The sequence below is a fragment of the Hemiscyllium ocellatum genome, chromosome 44 (genome assembly GCF_020745735.1).
Source record: "Hemiscyllium ocellatum isolate sHemOce1 chromosome 44, sHemOce1.pat.X.cur, whole genome shotgun sequence".
In the NCBI taxonomy this organism is placed as follows: domain Eukaryota; kingdom Metazoa; phylum Chordata; class Chondrichthyes; order Orectolobiformes; family Hemiscylliidae; genus Hemiscyllium; species Hemiscyllium ocellatum.
The window spans coordinates 23,026,736-23,043,136 of record NC_083444.1 but is presented as its reverse complement, the minus strand read 5'-3'; the positions used below and the strand labels follow the sequence as shown (position 1 = coordinate 23,043,136).

Sequence of the window (16,401 nt, the reverse complement as noted above, 5' to 3'; positions counted from 1 at the left end):
ACAACTTCTAAACTGAATAATTGTATCGCGAATCTACACCACTGCTGAAGTTAAACTGACTGGTCTGTATTTGCTGGCCTTATCCTTGCAACTTCTTTGAACAACAGAATGTTTCTAAGTCTCCAGTCCTCTAACACTTCTTCTAAGTTCAGGAGGATTGTAAGGTTATGACCAATTCCTGTTCAATTTGTACTCTCTGCTTCTTAAGTATCTTGGATGCAACTAAAGCAACTTCAGGTGCTAACAGTTCATCCAATGTTTCCTCTTTCACAATTTGGAGCCCTTAATATGATGCATTTCCTCTGTCACCACATCCTGTATAGAACTTACCTCCTTGGTAAAGACAGATGTTTCAGTATTAATATGCTTTTTTTAAGTGCATTGTCAAGTCTTTAGAATCAATTCCAGTACTTTGCTGATAACTATTAGTTGGGCTAACTGGTCTGTAGTGTCCAGTTTTCTTTATCCCTTTTTTCCCCCTGAATTACCATGTTGCATTTGATAACTTTTGACAGCATGCAAGGTTGGAAAGTAAACATTCAAGAAGACTACAAAAATATATTGATGGGTTCAGTGGGTGGACAAAGCTGTGGCAAATAGAATATAATGTCCATTTTGGCACGAAGAATGAAAAAAGAAGCTTATTACCTCAGTGGTGAGAGATTGCAGCACGATCAGTTGTGAAGGCTCTAGGTATCCTAGTGCATGAATGGCATAATTGTTAGTATGCAGTTAAGGCAAGCAATTAGGAAAGCTAATAGAACATCATAATGAATACAAAAATAGGGAGTTTGTGTTAGTTGCACAGGACTGAATTGCTATACACAGAATTGGTTACTTCATTTAAAGAAAGGTGTAACTGAATTGGGGCAGTTCATAGAATGTTTCCTAATAACTGGAATGAATGGATTGCCTTCTAAGGAAAGGTTGGACAGGCTGGGCTTGTACCTGCTAGTGTTTAGAAGAGTAAGAGGTGACGTGTAAGATCATGAGGGGTCCTGACTGAGTGGATGTGGAGGGGATGTTTTCATTTGTGGGACAATCTAGAACTAGGGGAGACTGTTTGAAAATGCCATTTCAGAGACCAGGTGATTTTTAAAAAAAAAATTCCTGCCCCCCAAGTTGTCAGTCTTCGGAACTCTCTTCCTGAAAAGGCAGTGAAAGCACACTAGAACGTAGAATAGGACAGCCTTCGGTCCTTGATGTTGTGCCAATCTTTATCATTCTCTAAGATCAAACTAAGCTACATACCCTTTGTTTTACTATCATCCATGCACCCATCTAATACATTTCTATCATGTAGTCAGTTGGGACTGTTCCCGAATCTAGGGGATTTGGACAAATTGCTGCATCCTTTTCTACTACTGCCAGAGCAGATCATGAGGTTTTGTCAGGCTACTCTTCTAAGTTTCTCCCTTAGTCTGGAAATGGTCTGCTTGAAAAGATGGTGGTTACAGTTTCAGTAGTAACTTCCAGAAGATAATTGAGTGACTGCTTGAAAGAGTAATGTCAGAGCAACAGGGAAAAAGTGGAGGTGTGGTCTTTATTGGGAAGCTGTTCGGAAGAGCAGCTCTAATGATGAGCCAAATAGGAGCCTCCTATGCTTTGTGCTGCTTGTCATTCTGTATGGATTTACACACCTCTTGTCACTTCCATGACAGCTCCATCGTGAACTTGCCGGGTGAGTCCACGCTGAGGCGAGACTTCTTGCGGCTGCAGCAGGAGAACAAGGAGCGATCAGAAGCTGTGAGGCGGCAGCAACAGCAAATTGTGCTGCCTCGGCGGGACCTAGAGGAGCACAAGCGGCAGCTTATCTCAGAGCGGCAAAAACGCCTCGAGGAGCAGAAGGAGCAGCGCCGTCGTCTGGAGGAGGTAAAAGTTCTTCAGTCCAGTTTCACCATGCCTCGATGAATAGAAATGGTGATTTGGTATTTGGTGTAGTATCCAGATGTTGTGGCTTTTTTAAGAGTGCTGTTAATGCTTGGGTGTGTGGTATTCCTGAGCAATGCTAAACACTGATTCAGTTCATTGTACTTTCTGACAAGATGTCAATGATATGCTGATTACTTATTTATGTTTGCGTACAACTTTAGCTTCCTTGTCCTTCCTTCATTCATTTCACACACAGACTTGGGCTCAATTAGCATTCAGTTCACTTTGTAAGTGTTTGTTTGTTTGAGGGTATTGCTGGCTACTGAGATCTGAGACATTCGCAGTCCATTTTGTAGTGCAAGGACTCTGATCCAAATTGACGGCCTGAATCGAACTGACCAGAATGGTCTGAGAAAAGATGGAGATGATGCAGTGGATGTTTTCTGAGGTGGCGACTTAAAACAACTTGAATTTATATATTGCCTTCAATGTACTACAATATTCCAAGTCATTTAACACAGTTGGATCATCAGCTACAATCTTGTTGAAGGGTGGAGCAGACTGCCCAAGGATCTGAATAGTTTACTTCCGAGCTGAAAATGTGTTGCTGGTTAAAGCACAGCAGGTCAGGCAGCATCCAAGGAACAGGAAATTCGACGTTTCGGGCCAGAGCCCTTCATCAGGAATGAAGGGCTCTGGCCCGAAACGTCGAATTTCCTGTTCCTTGGATGCTGCCTGACCTGCTGTGCTTTAACCAGCAACACGTTTTCAGCTCTGATCTCCAGCATCTGCAGACCTCACTTTTTACTCGATAGTTTACTTCTGCTCCAGTTTCATGTGTTGACATCAAGCAGAATCCCTTGAACCTGTTAAGTGAGATTCTGATTTAATTTTTGGCCAGCGTATAGGCCTTTGCCCAAATCCCTTAGTATGTTTATTAAGACCAATCTATTAATCTCAAATTTAAAATTCACAAGTTAACAATTCTGAACTGCCTTTAATGGCTGTTTGTGAAGCATTCCATGAGCTCTTTTGGCTACCTTCTATTCTTCCTATTGTATTTCTGTAGTCTATGTATCTAGAGCCTTTGTGACTCTGTGGACGTTGACTACTACTCTGTGGTAGTTTTATACCATTGGTAAATTTGGGCTGGCAGAGCCTTTGCTCATACATCAAACCCTGGGTGCTCGAAATCAACATGTGAATCCGTTCTCCCTTTACTGATTTTACTAAAATTGAGTCCGGAATAATTATAACTCCGAGTCCAGTGTAAGCAGCTGTATGTCTTGTTGATTATGACTGGAGGCATTGGTTCTCTTTTGAGCCCCCCAATCAGAGTCTGTCTTTGTCAAATTATCATTCATTCACATTTCATCAACTGTCCGATGTAATTAATGTGATGTTCTGCTCTGTTTCATTAAAGAGTGGGTCTGCCCGTATAGGTGCTGAAAATGAAATTGTTTTTTACTGTTGGTTGCCTTTTTTGTTACAAGGTTTAGTTTTGATGTGTCAACTGCATAGCTGTAGATGTTGGGAGAAAAGTTGCTACTGGGTTTGTTTTTGTTCCCTGCTCTATGCTGTGTCCATATTAGTTCCTTGTGTGAATCTGTGCACGTGAGTGGAGGACAGAATACATATGCATCTCAGTAGTCCTGCTGCTGAATTTTTCCAGCTTCGTTAGACAACATCACTGCCCTACTTCTTGCTTGAGTGATAATTAATTGGAATTGACAAATATGCTTTAATGAAGAGTTCAGCACCATGCCTACTCAATCAAGCAAAATGTCTTTTGCAAAATCATGCTTGATGAACAAGAGGAAAGGGAGCATAATATTATTGAACTCTTATTCCAGAGGCCTAGGCTTATGCACTGGAATGCTGGTTCAGTACCACCAGGGTAGCTGGTGGAATTTAAATCCCATTTGTTATGGACCAAAACAAATTCCCTTCAACCCCTTATGAAGGAGACAGCCTAAACCCTAACTTGTTCTTATTTAAAGGCAACTGTAAGGTGCTGTGTTCCAAATGTAATTCATTGGGTTGTACTACTCAGCGTTGAGCAAAGCACGTTTTGTTCTTGCTCTATGGTTAAAACACAAACAGAAAAAGGAAGAATTGGTTTAAGTTTAACTTTACTGAAAGACTTATCAGGATTATTCAGCTACTAAACAGCAACTTCTCCAATGTAATAACATCTCATAAACACAGACTTGGCAAAGTCAGTAAAACAGATTGACTCATGTGCAATTCTGGCAGCCCCAAAGAGAACCCAAGCTTTTAGGTCTAATGAAGTGTGTGTATGAGAGAGAGAGGGAGACTGCCTCTATCACTTCATGCTGACACAGCTCAGTTCCTATGCCTTAAAATCTCTCCCCTTAAGAACAGGACAAAAAAGCCTATTAAAGCCATACTATTGTCACACGTTTCTTAAAAAAAAGCTGGCTTTGAAAGTTAGTCTCAGAATTGTCACCATGAAGAACAAAGAACTGAGGATGTCGGAAGTCAAACAAAATCAGAAATTGCCAGAAAATCTCAGATCTGGCATCATGATGATGAAACTATCAGGAAAACTCTCATCTGCTTCATAAATTTCCTTTCGGAAAAGCCTTGCCCAGTATGGACTACTCATGACTCCAAACCTACAAAATATAGTTGGCTACTCACTTGAAGGGCAGTTAGCGATGGAAAGCGAATGCTGTTCTTGCCCACATTCCATGAGAGAATAACTTTTGTATAAGAAGGTCTTTTGGCCCATCTGATCTCATTGGACGGTATCATGTCTTTCAGAAAGTACGTCTAACATCGTTACTATATACTTTGCATATTTCATAGAAAAATAGGAGTCTGCTGCACCATTCATTATAATCATGGCTGATCATCCAACAATAATACCCTGTTCCCATTTTTCCCATATCCTTTGTTCCTATTAGTCCTTAGTACTATGTCCATCTTTTTGGAATCATACTATTTTTTGGTCTTGACTGTTTTTGGTGATAGCAAAGTCCACAGGTGCATCACACTCTGGGTGGAAAGGTTTCTCCTCCTCAATGCAAAATGCTTTATCCCATATCCTTAGACTGTGATCACTGGTTCTGGAGCCCCCACCATCAGAAGCTTCCTTGCTGTATAGCCCACCACCCTTTTTGACACTCTTTGCCCTATTGTAAGCTATTTACTCCTGAAATGAGAGAAAGGGAGAGATTGTGTGGGATGGAAGTAGGTGGCACAGCTGTCATTTCTGGTGCTTTTGTTGGGAGGATGTGCAAGAGTAATCAACACAGTGCCCACATGTTTAAGAAGAAGGATTTAGAGTAGATGAGAGAAAGTTGTGGGAGGATGATTCAGGTAAAAGTAAGATGGCAGAGCATGAGCAGTGGTGGTTGGGAGAGGTTGTGTGCAGGTGCATTGCTAGAATAGGTTTTTATGAAGTAAAGAGAAGGTGGTGACATTTATCCTGGCTAAGTGGTGAAGTTCATTGACCGACCTTTGTTGGGCATTCCTCCAGACAGCTGAGACCATACTAACCTGGCTGCAGCCTCAGACCAGACTGGCAAGGTGTGCTGGTCCTGGGGAGGAGGATGCCTCTCCTCTGCACCCCCCTGACCACCAGGAACCTCAGGTAGATGTAGATATAGAATCTCTCCGGTGTGGAAGCAGGCCCTTCAGCCCAACAAGTCCACACTGACCTTCCGAAGAGTAATTCACCCAGGCTCATTTCCCTACTACTCTACATTCACTCCAGACTAATACACCTAACCTATGCATCCCTGAGTACTATGGGCAATTTTAACGGTCAATTCACCTGACCTGCACATATTTGGATTGTGGGAGAAAACCAGAGCACCCGGAAGCAACCCATGCAGACATGGTGAGGATGTGCAAATGCCACACAGTCACCCGAGGCAGGAATGGAATCTGGGTCTCTGGCGCTGTGAGGCAATAGTGCTAACCACTGAGCCACCGTGCTGCCTCAGGTCCTGCCTGCAAAGCGGGGCAAGACTTCCCCTCATTTGCCAAATCTGGGGCAATTATGAGGAACCATGCAGGGCAACTCTGGATTGATGGTTTTGTCTAGATACACAATGGCCTTTTAAAGAAGGCACATACACTAGGGATGTTGACCTATTCCATGATATTCTGGTGATGAGTTATTTGAGTGTGGTTAGTTGGGGAAATTCAGCTGGCTTTTGATGAAAGGAGTGCCATATGGGGCACAGTAAGTAGATGTTGAAATTAGTTTGGGATGATTGTGTGAAAATGCTCCTTAAATCTCACAGAGAGAAGTTTCCTGTGATAAAATTGACAGCTAATGGGGAGGTGATGGACTAGTGGTATTATTGCTATCCAGAAACTTGGCTCATGTTCTGGGAATCTGGGTTAAAATTCCATCAAAGCAAATGGTAGAATTTGAATTCAGTAAAAGAAGGAATCTGGAATTAAGAGTCGAATGATGGCCGTGAAACCATTGTCAGTTGGTTCACTCATGTCCTTTAGGAAAGGAAATCTGCCATCCTTACCTTGACTGGCCTATGTGACTCCAGACCCACAGCAATGGGGTTGACTCGTAACTGCCCTCTGGGTAACTACGGATGGGCAATAAATGCGGAACTAGTAAATTAAAAGAAAACGTAAAATTCAGCCCCAAGGTTTTTAAAGAGCATCTTAAAGGAGGTGAGAGTTATGGGGAAGGAATCCCAGAGTCACAACCATGAATGACAGAAGAATTAGAATGAGATGCTCAAATTAAGATTAGATTGAATTGAAGATTACTGTACTTAGAGCATCAAAAATTCCTTACCCGACCCCCAGTGCAAACTGTTCAGTGGAAGTTGTACTGTCTCTGCATAGAAATTACCTTTTTGGTTTCTACTGATAGAACATCTATTTATAAACATTGTCATATTTTTCTTGATTTTGATCGCCTTTATTTTGTTCCATGCACTCCTTTTATCTTCTAAAATGCAAATATAGGGAATAGGAGTAAAAATAAACCATTCAGTTGCTCGAGCCTGCTCCACTGTTCAAAGAACAAAGAACATTACAGCACAGGCACAGGCCCTTCAGCCCTCCAAGCCTGCGCTGATCCAGATCCTCTATCAGAACATAGAACATAGAAGGATACAGCGCAGTACAGGCCCTTCGGCCCTCGATGTTGCGCCGACCGAATCCTACCTAACCTATACTAGCCCAATAACTTCCAAATGCCTATCCAATGCCCGCTTAAATGACCATAAAGAAGGAGAGTTCACCACTGATACGGGCAGGGCATTCCATGAACTCACAACCCGCTGTGTGAAGAATCTACCCCTAACATCTGTCCTATACCTACCACCCCTTAATTTAAAGCTATGTCCCCTAGTAACACCTGACTCCATTAGCGGTAAAAGGTTCTTAGTATCTACCCTATCTAAACCCCTAATCATCTTATACACTTCTATCAGATCTCCCCTAAACCTTCTCTTCTCCAATGAGAACAGCCCCAAGCGCCTCAGCCTTTCCTCATAAGATTTTCCTACCATTCCAGGCAACATCCTGGTAAACCTCCTCTGCACTCGTTCTAAGGCTTCCACATCCTTCCTATAGTATGGCGACCAAAACTGCACACAATACTCCAGATGAGGCCTCACCAGAGTCTTATACAACTGCAACATGACCTCAGGACTCCAGAACTCAATTCCTCTGCCAATAAAGCCCAGTACACCATATGCCTTCCTCACAGCACTATTTACCTGGGTGGCAACTTTAAGAGATCTGTGTACATAGACACCAAGATCCCTCTGCTCATCCACACTACCAAGTAGCCTACCATTAGCCCAGTAATCCATCATCTTGTTATTCCTACCAAAGTGAACGACTTCGCACTTAGCTACATTGAATTCCATTTGCCACATTTCCGCCCAGCTCTGCAACTTATCTATATCCCGCTGTAACCTACCACTTCCTTCCTCACTATCCACAACTCCACCGACTTTTGTGTCATCCGCAAACTTGCTTACCCAGCTTTCAAGTCCTTCCTCTAGATCATTTATAAAGATAACAAAAAGCAATGGTCCCAAAACAGATCCTTGTGGTACACCGCTAGTAACTGCGCTCCAAGATGAACATAATCCATCAACTACTACCCTCTGTCTCCTTCCAGCCAGCCAATTCCTAATCCAAACCTCTAATGTATCCTCAATGCCATACCTCCGAAGTTTTAGCATTAGCCTACCATGGGGAACCTTATCGAACGCCTTACTAAAATCCATATACACAACATCTACTGCTTTACCCTCATCCACTTCCTTAGTCACCTTCTCAAAGAACTCAATAAGGTTTGTGAGGCACGACCTGCCCTTCACAAAACCATGCTGGCTATCCCTGATCACGTTATTCCTACCCAGATGTTCATAAATCTTATCCCTTACCATTCTCTCTAAGACTTTGCCCACCACTGAAGTCAGACTCACTGGCCTATAGTTACTAGGGCTATCCCTACTCCCTTTCTTGAACAATGGGACCACATTCGCTATCCTCCAGTCCTCTGGTACTATTCCCGTTGACAATGACGACATAAAAATCCAGGCCAATGGCTCTGCTATCTCCTCCCTAGCTTCCCATAGGATCCTGGGGTAAATGCCATCAGGCCCAGGAGACTTATCTATATTCATCCTTTCCAATATTCCCAAAACCTCCTCCCTGCATATTTCCAGGGCATCCATTCTAATTATTTGTGATTCCATATTCACATCAGCAACAGTGTCCTGTTCCTGAGTGAATACTGATGAAAAGTACTGATTTAATGTCTCTCCAATCTCCTCCGCCTCCACACACAACTTCCCACTACTATCCTTGACTGGACCGATACCTACCCTAGTCATCCTTTTATTCTTGACATACCTATAGAAAGCCTTTGGGTTTTCCCTAATCCTACCAGCTAAAGACTTTTCATGTCCCCTTCTCGCTTCTCTTAGCTCCCTCTTTAGCTCCTTCCTGGCTACCTTATAACTCTCAATCGCCCCAACTGAACCTTCACGCCTCATCTTTACATATGCCGCCTTCTTCCCTTTCACAAGGGACTCCAATTCCTTACTAAACCACGGCTGCCTCACAAGGCCCTTTACACCATGCCTGACTGGTACATACCTATCGAGGACACGCAGTAGCTGCTCCTTGAACAATCCCCACATCTCATTAGTGTTCTTCTCTTGAAGCCTGTTTTTCCAATCCACACATCCTAAGTCATGCCTCACTGCATCATAATTTCCCTGCCCCCAGCTATAGCTCTTGCCCTGCGGCGCACGATTATCCCTCTCCATCACTAAAGTAAAAGTCACCGAGTTGTGGTCACTGTCCCCGAAGTGCTCACCTACCTCCAAGTCTAACACCTGGCCTGGTTCATTACCTAGAACCAAATCCAATATAGCCTCCCCTCTTGTTGGCCTGTCGACATTGTGTCAGGAAACCCTCCTGCACACATTGGACAAACACCGACCCATCCAATGAACTCGAGCTATAGCTCTCCCAGTCAATATCTGGGAAGTTAAAGTCCCCCATAACAACCACCCTGCTACCTTCACTCTTTTCCTGAATCATCCTCGCAATATTATCCTCTACTTCTCTAGGACTATTAGGAGGCCTGTAGAAAACACCTAACAGGGTGACCTCACCTTTTCTATTTCTAACCTCAGCCCAAACTACCTCAGATGGCAAGTCCTCTTCCATCGTCCATTCCACTGCTGTGATACTGTCTTTGACAAGTAATGCCACGCCTCCCCCTTTTTTACCCCCATGTCTGATCCTACTAAAACATTTGAACCCTGGAACGTGCAACAGCCATTCTTGTCCCTGTTCTACCCACGTCTCTGTAATGGCCACAACATCGAAGTCCCAGGTACCAACCCACGCTGCAAGTTCACCTACCTTATTCCTTATACTTCTGGCATTGAAGTATACACACTTCAATCCACCTTTCTGGTTACAGGCACCCTCCTTAGAGATCACTGCATTATTCCTAACCTCCCTACACTCAAGGTCCTGTACCCTAAAGCTACAGTCCTGGTTCCCATGCCCCCGCGGAGTTAGTTTAAACCCTCCCAAAGAGCACTAGCAAACCTCCCCCCAAGGATACTGGTGCCCCTCAGGTTCAGGTGTAGCCCATCCTGTTTATAGAGGTCCCACCTTCCCCAGAAAGGACCCCAGTTGTCCAGAAACCGGAATCCCTCCCTCCTGCACCATCCCTGTAGCCACGCATTTAACTGCTCTCTCTCCCTATTCCTCGACTCTCTATCACGTGGCACGGGTAACAAACCAGAGACAACAACTCTGTTTGTTCTAACTCGGAGCTTCCAACCTAGCTCCCTGAAAGCCTGCCTGACATCCTCACCCTTCTTCCTACCTATATCGTTGGTGCCAACGTGGACCACGATCTGGGGCTGCTCCCCCTCCCCCTTAAGGACCCGGAAAACACGATCAGCGACATCACGTACCCTTGCACCTGGGAGGCAACATACCAAACGTGAGTCCCTGTCGCCCCCACAAAACCGTCTGTCTGTACCCCTCACTATCGAGTCCCCAAGAACAATTGCTCTACCTTTCTCCACCCTACCCTTCTGAGCAACGGGGCCAGGCTCCGTGCCAGAGGCCTGAACCTCGTTGCTTGCCCCTGGTAAGTCATCCCCCCCACAAGTATCCAAAACGGTATACTTGTTCTTGAGGGGAATGACCGCAGGGGGTCCCTGCACTGGCTTCCTCCTCCCACTCCCCCTCACTGTCACCCATCTATCTTGAACTTTCGGAGTAACTACTTGCCTAAAGCTCCGATCTATGACCTCCTCTGCCTCCCGAATGATCCGCAGTTCATCCAACTCCAGCTCCAGTTCCCTAACACGGGTTTGGAGGAGCTGGAGATGGGTGCACTTCTTGCAAGTGTACTCAGCAGGGATGCTAATGGCTTCCCTCACCTCATACATGTTGCAAGAGGAACATTGCCCTCTCTGCACTGCCATCCCTCTAAAAGTAAGCTTTCCTTAAAAAAAAACAACAAAAACCAACTAAATCTAAAGAAACCAACAAGGAAAATGCAGCACTTACCCGCTAGTCACAATTGGTCTTATTATTAGGTTGGAGGAGGTGGAAGGGTGGGAGACACTACTCGTGTAGTGCCTCGGGTGACTCGCCTGCGCGTTTAAATAAGGGGAGAGAAAAAAACCTTACCCAGGTAACCTAGCGCGCCTTCCGGGTCTGCTACAGCTTTTTTAAAGGAAAACTTTAAACTTTTAACTATTAAATAAACGACCAAACTTACCCACCAGCCGTCGCGAAGTCTTCCGAGAGACCTGTCACCTATTTTCAAAGGATCTGTATCCCTTTGCTCCTGCCCATTCATATATCTTAAATGACGCCATCATTCCCGCCTCTACCACCTCCGCTGGTAATGGATTCTGGATGCCCACCACCCTCCATGTAAAGAACTTTCCACACATATCTCCCCTAAACTTTTGTCCTCTCACCTTGAACTCGTGACCCCAGTACTTGAGTCCTCTACTCTGGGAAAATGTTTCTTGCTATCCACCCTGTCTATATCTCTCATTATTTTGTAGGCCTCAGTCAAGCCCCCCCCCTCAAACTCCTCCTCCCAATGAAAATAATCCTCATCTCCTCAACTTCTCATGTCTAGTGCCCTCCAAACCAGGCAATATCTTGGTGAACCTCTCCCGCACCCTCTCCAAAGCATCCATATCCTTTCGATAATGTGGTGACCAGAATTGTACACAGTATTCCAAATGTGGCTGAGCCAAAGTCTTATATAAGTGTAACATGAACTGCCAACTCTTGTGCTCAATACCCCATCTAATGAAGGAAAGCATGCCATATGCCATGTTGACCACTCTTTTGAGCTGTGCTGCCACCTTCAGGCAAGAATGGACCTGAACATCCAGATCTCTCAGTAAATCAATTTTCCCCAGGACTTTTCCATTTACTGTATAGTTTGTTCTTGAATAGACCTCCCAGAATACATCACCTCAAATTTGTCTGGATTGAACTCCATCTGCCATTTCTCTGCCCGTCTCTCCAATGTATCTATATTCTGCTGTAAGCTCTTGACAGTCCCCTATCTGCTACTCCATAATCTGAGTATCGTCTGCAAACTTGCTAATGAGGCAAACTACACCTTCCTTCAAATCATTTATGAATGTCACAAACAACAGTAGTCCCAGCACGGATCCCTGGGGGACACCACTGGTCATAGGTCTCCATTTTGAGAAACTCCCTTCCACCACTACTACTACTCCGTGGAATGGCCAGCCTGCAACAGTAGTAAACTCGTCGATGCTAAGGGCATTTAAATGGGCATTAGACATACATATGAATAATAATGGAACGGTGTAGGTTAGATGGGCATCAGGCAAAAAGTGAGGTCTGCAGATGCTGGAGATCAGAGCTGAAAATGTGTTGCTGGTTAAAGCGCAGCAGGTCAGTCAGCATCCAAGGAACAGGAAATTCGACGTTTCGGGCACAAGCCCTTCATCAGGAATCATTCCTGATGAAGGGCTTGTGCCCGAAACGTCGAATTTCCTGTTCCTTGGATGCTGCCTGACCTGCTGCGCTTTAACCATCAACACATTTTCAGCTCTAGATGGGCATCAGATTAATTACACAGATTGATGCAACATCGAGGGCTAAAGGCCCTGTACTGCGCTATAATGTTCTATGTTCTCTGTCTCCTGTTGCCCAACCAGTTCTCTATTCATCTAGCTAGAACACTCTGGACACCATGCAACTTAACCTTCATCAGCCTACGATGGGGAACTTTATCAAATGCCTTACTAAAGTCCACTTATGTGATATTTACATCCCTTCCCTCATCAATCAACATTGTTACCTCTTCAAATAATTGTATGAGGCTTGTACGGCATCACCTTCCCTGCACAAAACCATGCTGCCTATCACTGATAAGCCCATTTTCTTCCAAATAGGTATACATTCTATCCCTTTTAGAGTGTAGGTTTGCTCACTGAGCTGTAGGTTTGATATCCAGATGTTTCGTTACCTGGCTAGGTAACATCATCAGTGGCGACCTCCAAGTGAAGCCTTGGAGGTCGCCACTGATGATACCTAGCCAGGTAATGAAATGTCTGGATATCAAACCTACAACTCAACTCAGCAAACTTACACCCTAAACCTCAACCTGAGCTACAAACCTCACAAACCTTGCAAAAATCCTATCCCTTAGTATCTTCTCCACTGACTTCCCTAGCACTGAAGGCAGGCTCACAGGTCTGTGATTACCTGGATTATCCTTCTACCCTTCTTAAACAAGGGGGCAACATTAGCAATTCTCCAGTCCTCTGGGCCCTCCCCTGTGTTCAACAATGTTGCAAAGATATCTGTTAAAGCCCCAGCTATTCCCTCTCTGGCTTCCCTCTGTAACCTGGGATAGATCCCATCCGGATCTGGGGGACTTGTCCACCTTAATGCCTTTTAGAATACACAACAGTTCATTCCTCCTTATGCTGACTTGACCTAGAGTAATTAAAGATCTATCCCTAACCTCAACATCTGCCATGTCCCTCTCCTTGGTGAATACAGATGCAAAATACTCATTAAGAATCTCACCCATTTTCTCTGTCTCCACGCATAGCTTTCCTCCTCTGTCCTTGAGTGGACCAACCCTTTCCGTAGTTTAATCAGTAAGATTATGGTTTGAATTCCAATTCCCACCTACCCCGATAATGTTTGCTTCCCTAATCTCCCCCTGCACAATTGATAGACAAACTCGGCTTTCCTCAGATTTAGCTTCTGGCACCTGATGCAGGTTTACTTTGGTTGTTTTATTCTATTCCTTATGCTCTCCTTGGGAGGTAGGACCAAGGTGGCAATCTGGCTGCGATTGCAGTTCCTCAAAAACCTAGCCACTTTGGAGATGTCTTTCTAACAGCTGCAAAATGCATCCTAGGTTCATGCAAGTCGCTATACAAATGCATGTTAATTTCATCTGTGTGTAGAGGCAAATGCAAATGGACATTAACAGGAGATGAAATGTGACCAGTATTGAAAGATCCTGGGGGAGCACAATCTTAGGGAGGAAAGGGCTAAGATAATCTTTCACTGTGACTGCGAGAATACTGAAATACGTATGAATATGAGCCATGATCCGAATTCCTGACTCTCCCTTCATCTACCTCATCGACTTTGATGCAAAAAGTCTTTTGATTTGTTAGCTTGTTTGTACAGAGTAAATGTGTTAAAGTAAAACCTGCAATGTAATTTTTTTTTAGCAACAACGGCGAGAACGGGAACTACGCAAACAGCAAGAGAAAGAACATCAGAGGCAGCTGGACGAGATGCAGCAGCTACGCAGAGAAGAGGAGAGGAAACAAGCTGAGCGAGAGCAGGTATATAAATGGATGAAATTTTTACATTTGTAATTAGCAAGGAGGTCCTCTTTGGCACTTGTGCTGCAAACTTGCAGTTGACCTTTCCTCTTGTGCAAAGCCCCTTGGGTGTATCGGCCCTGTGTTCAGGCTTTCTAAGCTGTGCTGACCTTATTAGGGGCAGCACTGTAGCTAGCCTCTATACCCCTGGCTAAGGGAGCTGCTAATTCAGCCAGAGTCCTCATGCCTAACCATCCAGCAATTTCTCCAGTGGAAACAAAAAGTCTGTGAGTGTTGGATGAGGACATCAGCAGGTTCTTAATAGCCTTGCGAATTGGTCACTCAGTTGAAGAAGCAAGGGAGAGTTGAAACTACACTTTAGTGACTTCTGCACTCTCAAATGGGTTGTAGAGGAAGGAGAGCCTTCATCGTACTTGTTCAGCAGTTGGTTGCACACACTATCCCTCATTTCCCGACTTCTTTGGAAGTGCTGCAAGTAACACATGCTACTCTTTGCCCTCCTGCTCAGAGGATTTGTCTTTCTCTCTTCCTCACATGATACGCCTCAACAACATTCTGACAGTGGCACAGTAATCCTTGGTTACTCATTCTGCTAGGCCTGTAAAAGTGTGTTTGCACAGCTTTGAAGCTTATTGCAGTGTTGGCTAAACATGACTAATTCAAAAGTTTAGGTGTGGTTTTGAAAGTGTTTTTATTCCAGCTTATTACATTTTAAAGCATTGTAATTACACAGATCAATAGATATTGGAATTTTTTAGAATTGGAACATTTGACATACAAGTAGAAAATGCTAGAGCAACCCAGCAGCTCTGGCAGCATCTGTGGTGAGATAAACAAGGTTAACATCAAGTCCAATATGACGCGGCTCAAAATTTCAACTCCTTTTCTCTCACTACGGATGCTTCCGGGCCCGCTGCGTTTCTCCAGCATTTTCTATTTGTATTTCAAGTTTTCCAATTTGATGCAGTGTCACAAGACCTCACTCCAATCTAACCTCAAGTGTTTGTCTCAACCCTTCCTTGAATGCAAAAGGCCTTATTCTTAACAATCAACTGAGTCTTGGCTAACCTTGGCAAATTTGAGACCAAGAGGCAGGTGAATGGACAGTATTGTGCAGCAATGTGTGCTAAACACTGAGTGAACACCGATCAGCCCATTGTGCCTGTGCTGCCCCTTGAACAAGGTATCCAGTTAGTCCAGTCCTGTGCTCTCTGCATGAAATTGCAAATATGCAATTTCTTTCTAGATATTCAAGATTTTTCATTCTGCATAATTTGACAGTGAATTGTATGCTGGAGAACATGGCATTAAGACAATGAGTGTGATTTTGTTTGATGTAGAGCCTTGAGCTCCATTTTCATTGTTCAGTTCTTGGTGTGGCAAATTCATTTGAGTGCCCTCATTGTCCAATATTATGTATAATGTGCTGTGTGGAAAATATCTGAAACAATTTCTCAATGCATGAATAAAACTGTTGGGTTAAGCTCCAGCCCCTTCCTACACGCACGCTTGCACACATGCGCTCACACATACGCACGCGCGCGCGCACACACACACACACACACACACACACACACTCACTCTCTCTCTCTCTCACACTCTATTGTTTCAAATTTTACTTCAGGAACCTTGGCTATTTTGTATCTGGGAGTAGGAGTTGTGCTACTTGTGACTTTTTTTTTCTGACTTGTTTCCTTTTTCTTTACCTGTGCTTCATTTTGCGTTCTCTGTCTCCAGGAGTACATAAGACATCAATTAGAGGAGGAGCAGAGGCAGTTAGAGATTCTACAACAGCAGCTACTGCAGGAACAGGCTCTGCTTCTGGTAAATGGTGCAGGCTGCAAATCCTCATCCGCTCATATCATTCCAAGGTGTCTGCTCCTAACCCGGAGAGGGGTCATGCAACATTTTCACAGGAGTAACCAGGGTGCTTTCCTTTCTGATTCCTCCTTTCTCCTCTTACTTCCCTCCCCCACCCAACACCTTATCTCTAACCTATCTGAACCTTTTCCCCCAACCCACTGTCCCAGAAAATATAGTTCCAATTTATAAACGGCTGTGGTCATAACCTCAGATCATTGAGATCGAGAGTTGCAATATTCTGAATGTTTCCCAGTTTAATACGTGTCTTTGGGTACACCTCAAAGCAATT

The 16,401-nt window shown here is 44.1% G+C and overlaps 1 protein-coding gene across 2 annotated transcripts in view; it reads left to right on the top strand.

The window, feature by feature from the left end:
- Window positions 1-16,401, top strand: part of LOC132835150 (misshapen-like kinase 1) — a 289,538-nt gene that overhangs the window by 184,569 nt on the left and 88,568 nt on the right. For both annotated transcript variants that reach the window (XM_060854484.1, XM_060854483.1), the window contains exons 12-13: window positions 1,662-1,872; window positions 14,133-14,249. In XM_060854484.1, the coding sequence (XP_060710467.1) occupies window positions 1,662-1,872; window positions 14,133-14,249 (328 nt within the window). The remainder of the gene's footprint in view (window positions 1-1,661; window positions 1,873-14,132; window positions 14,250-16,401) is intronic.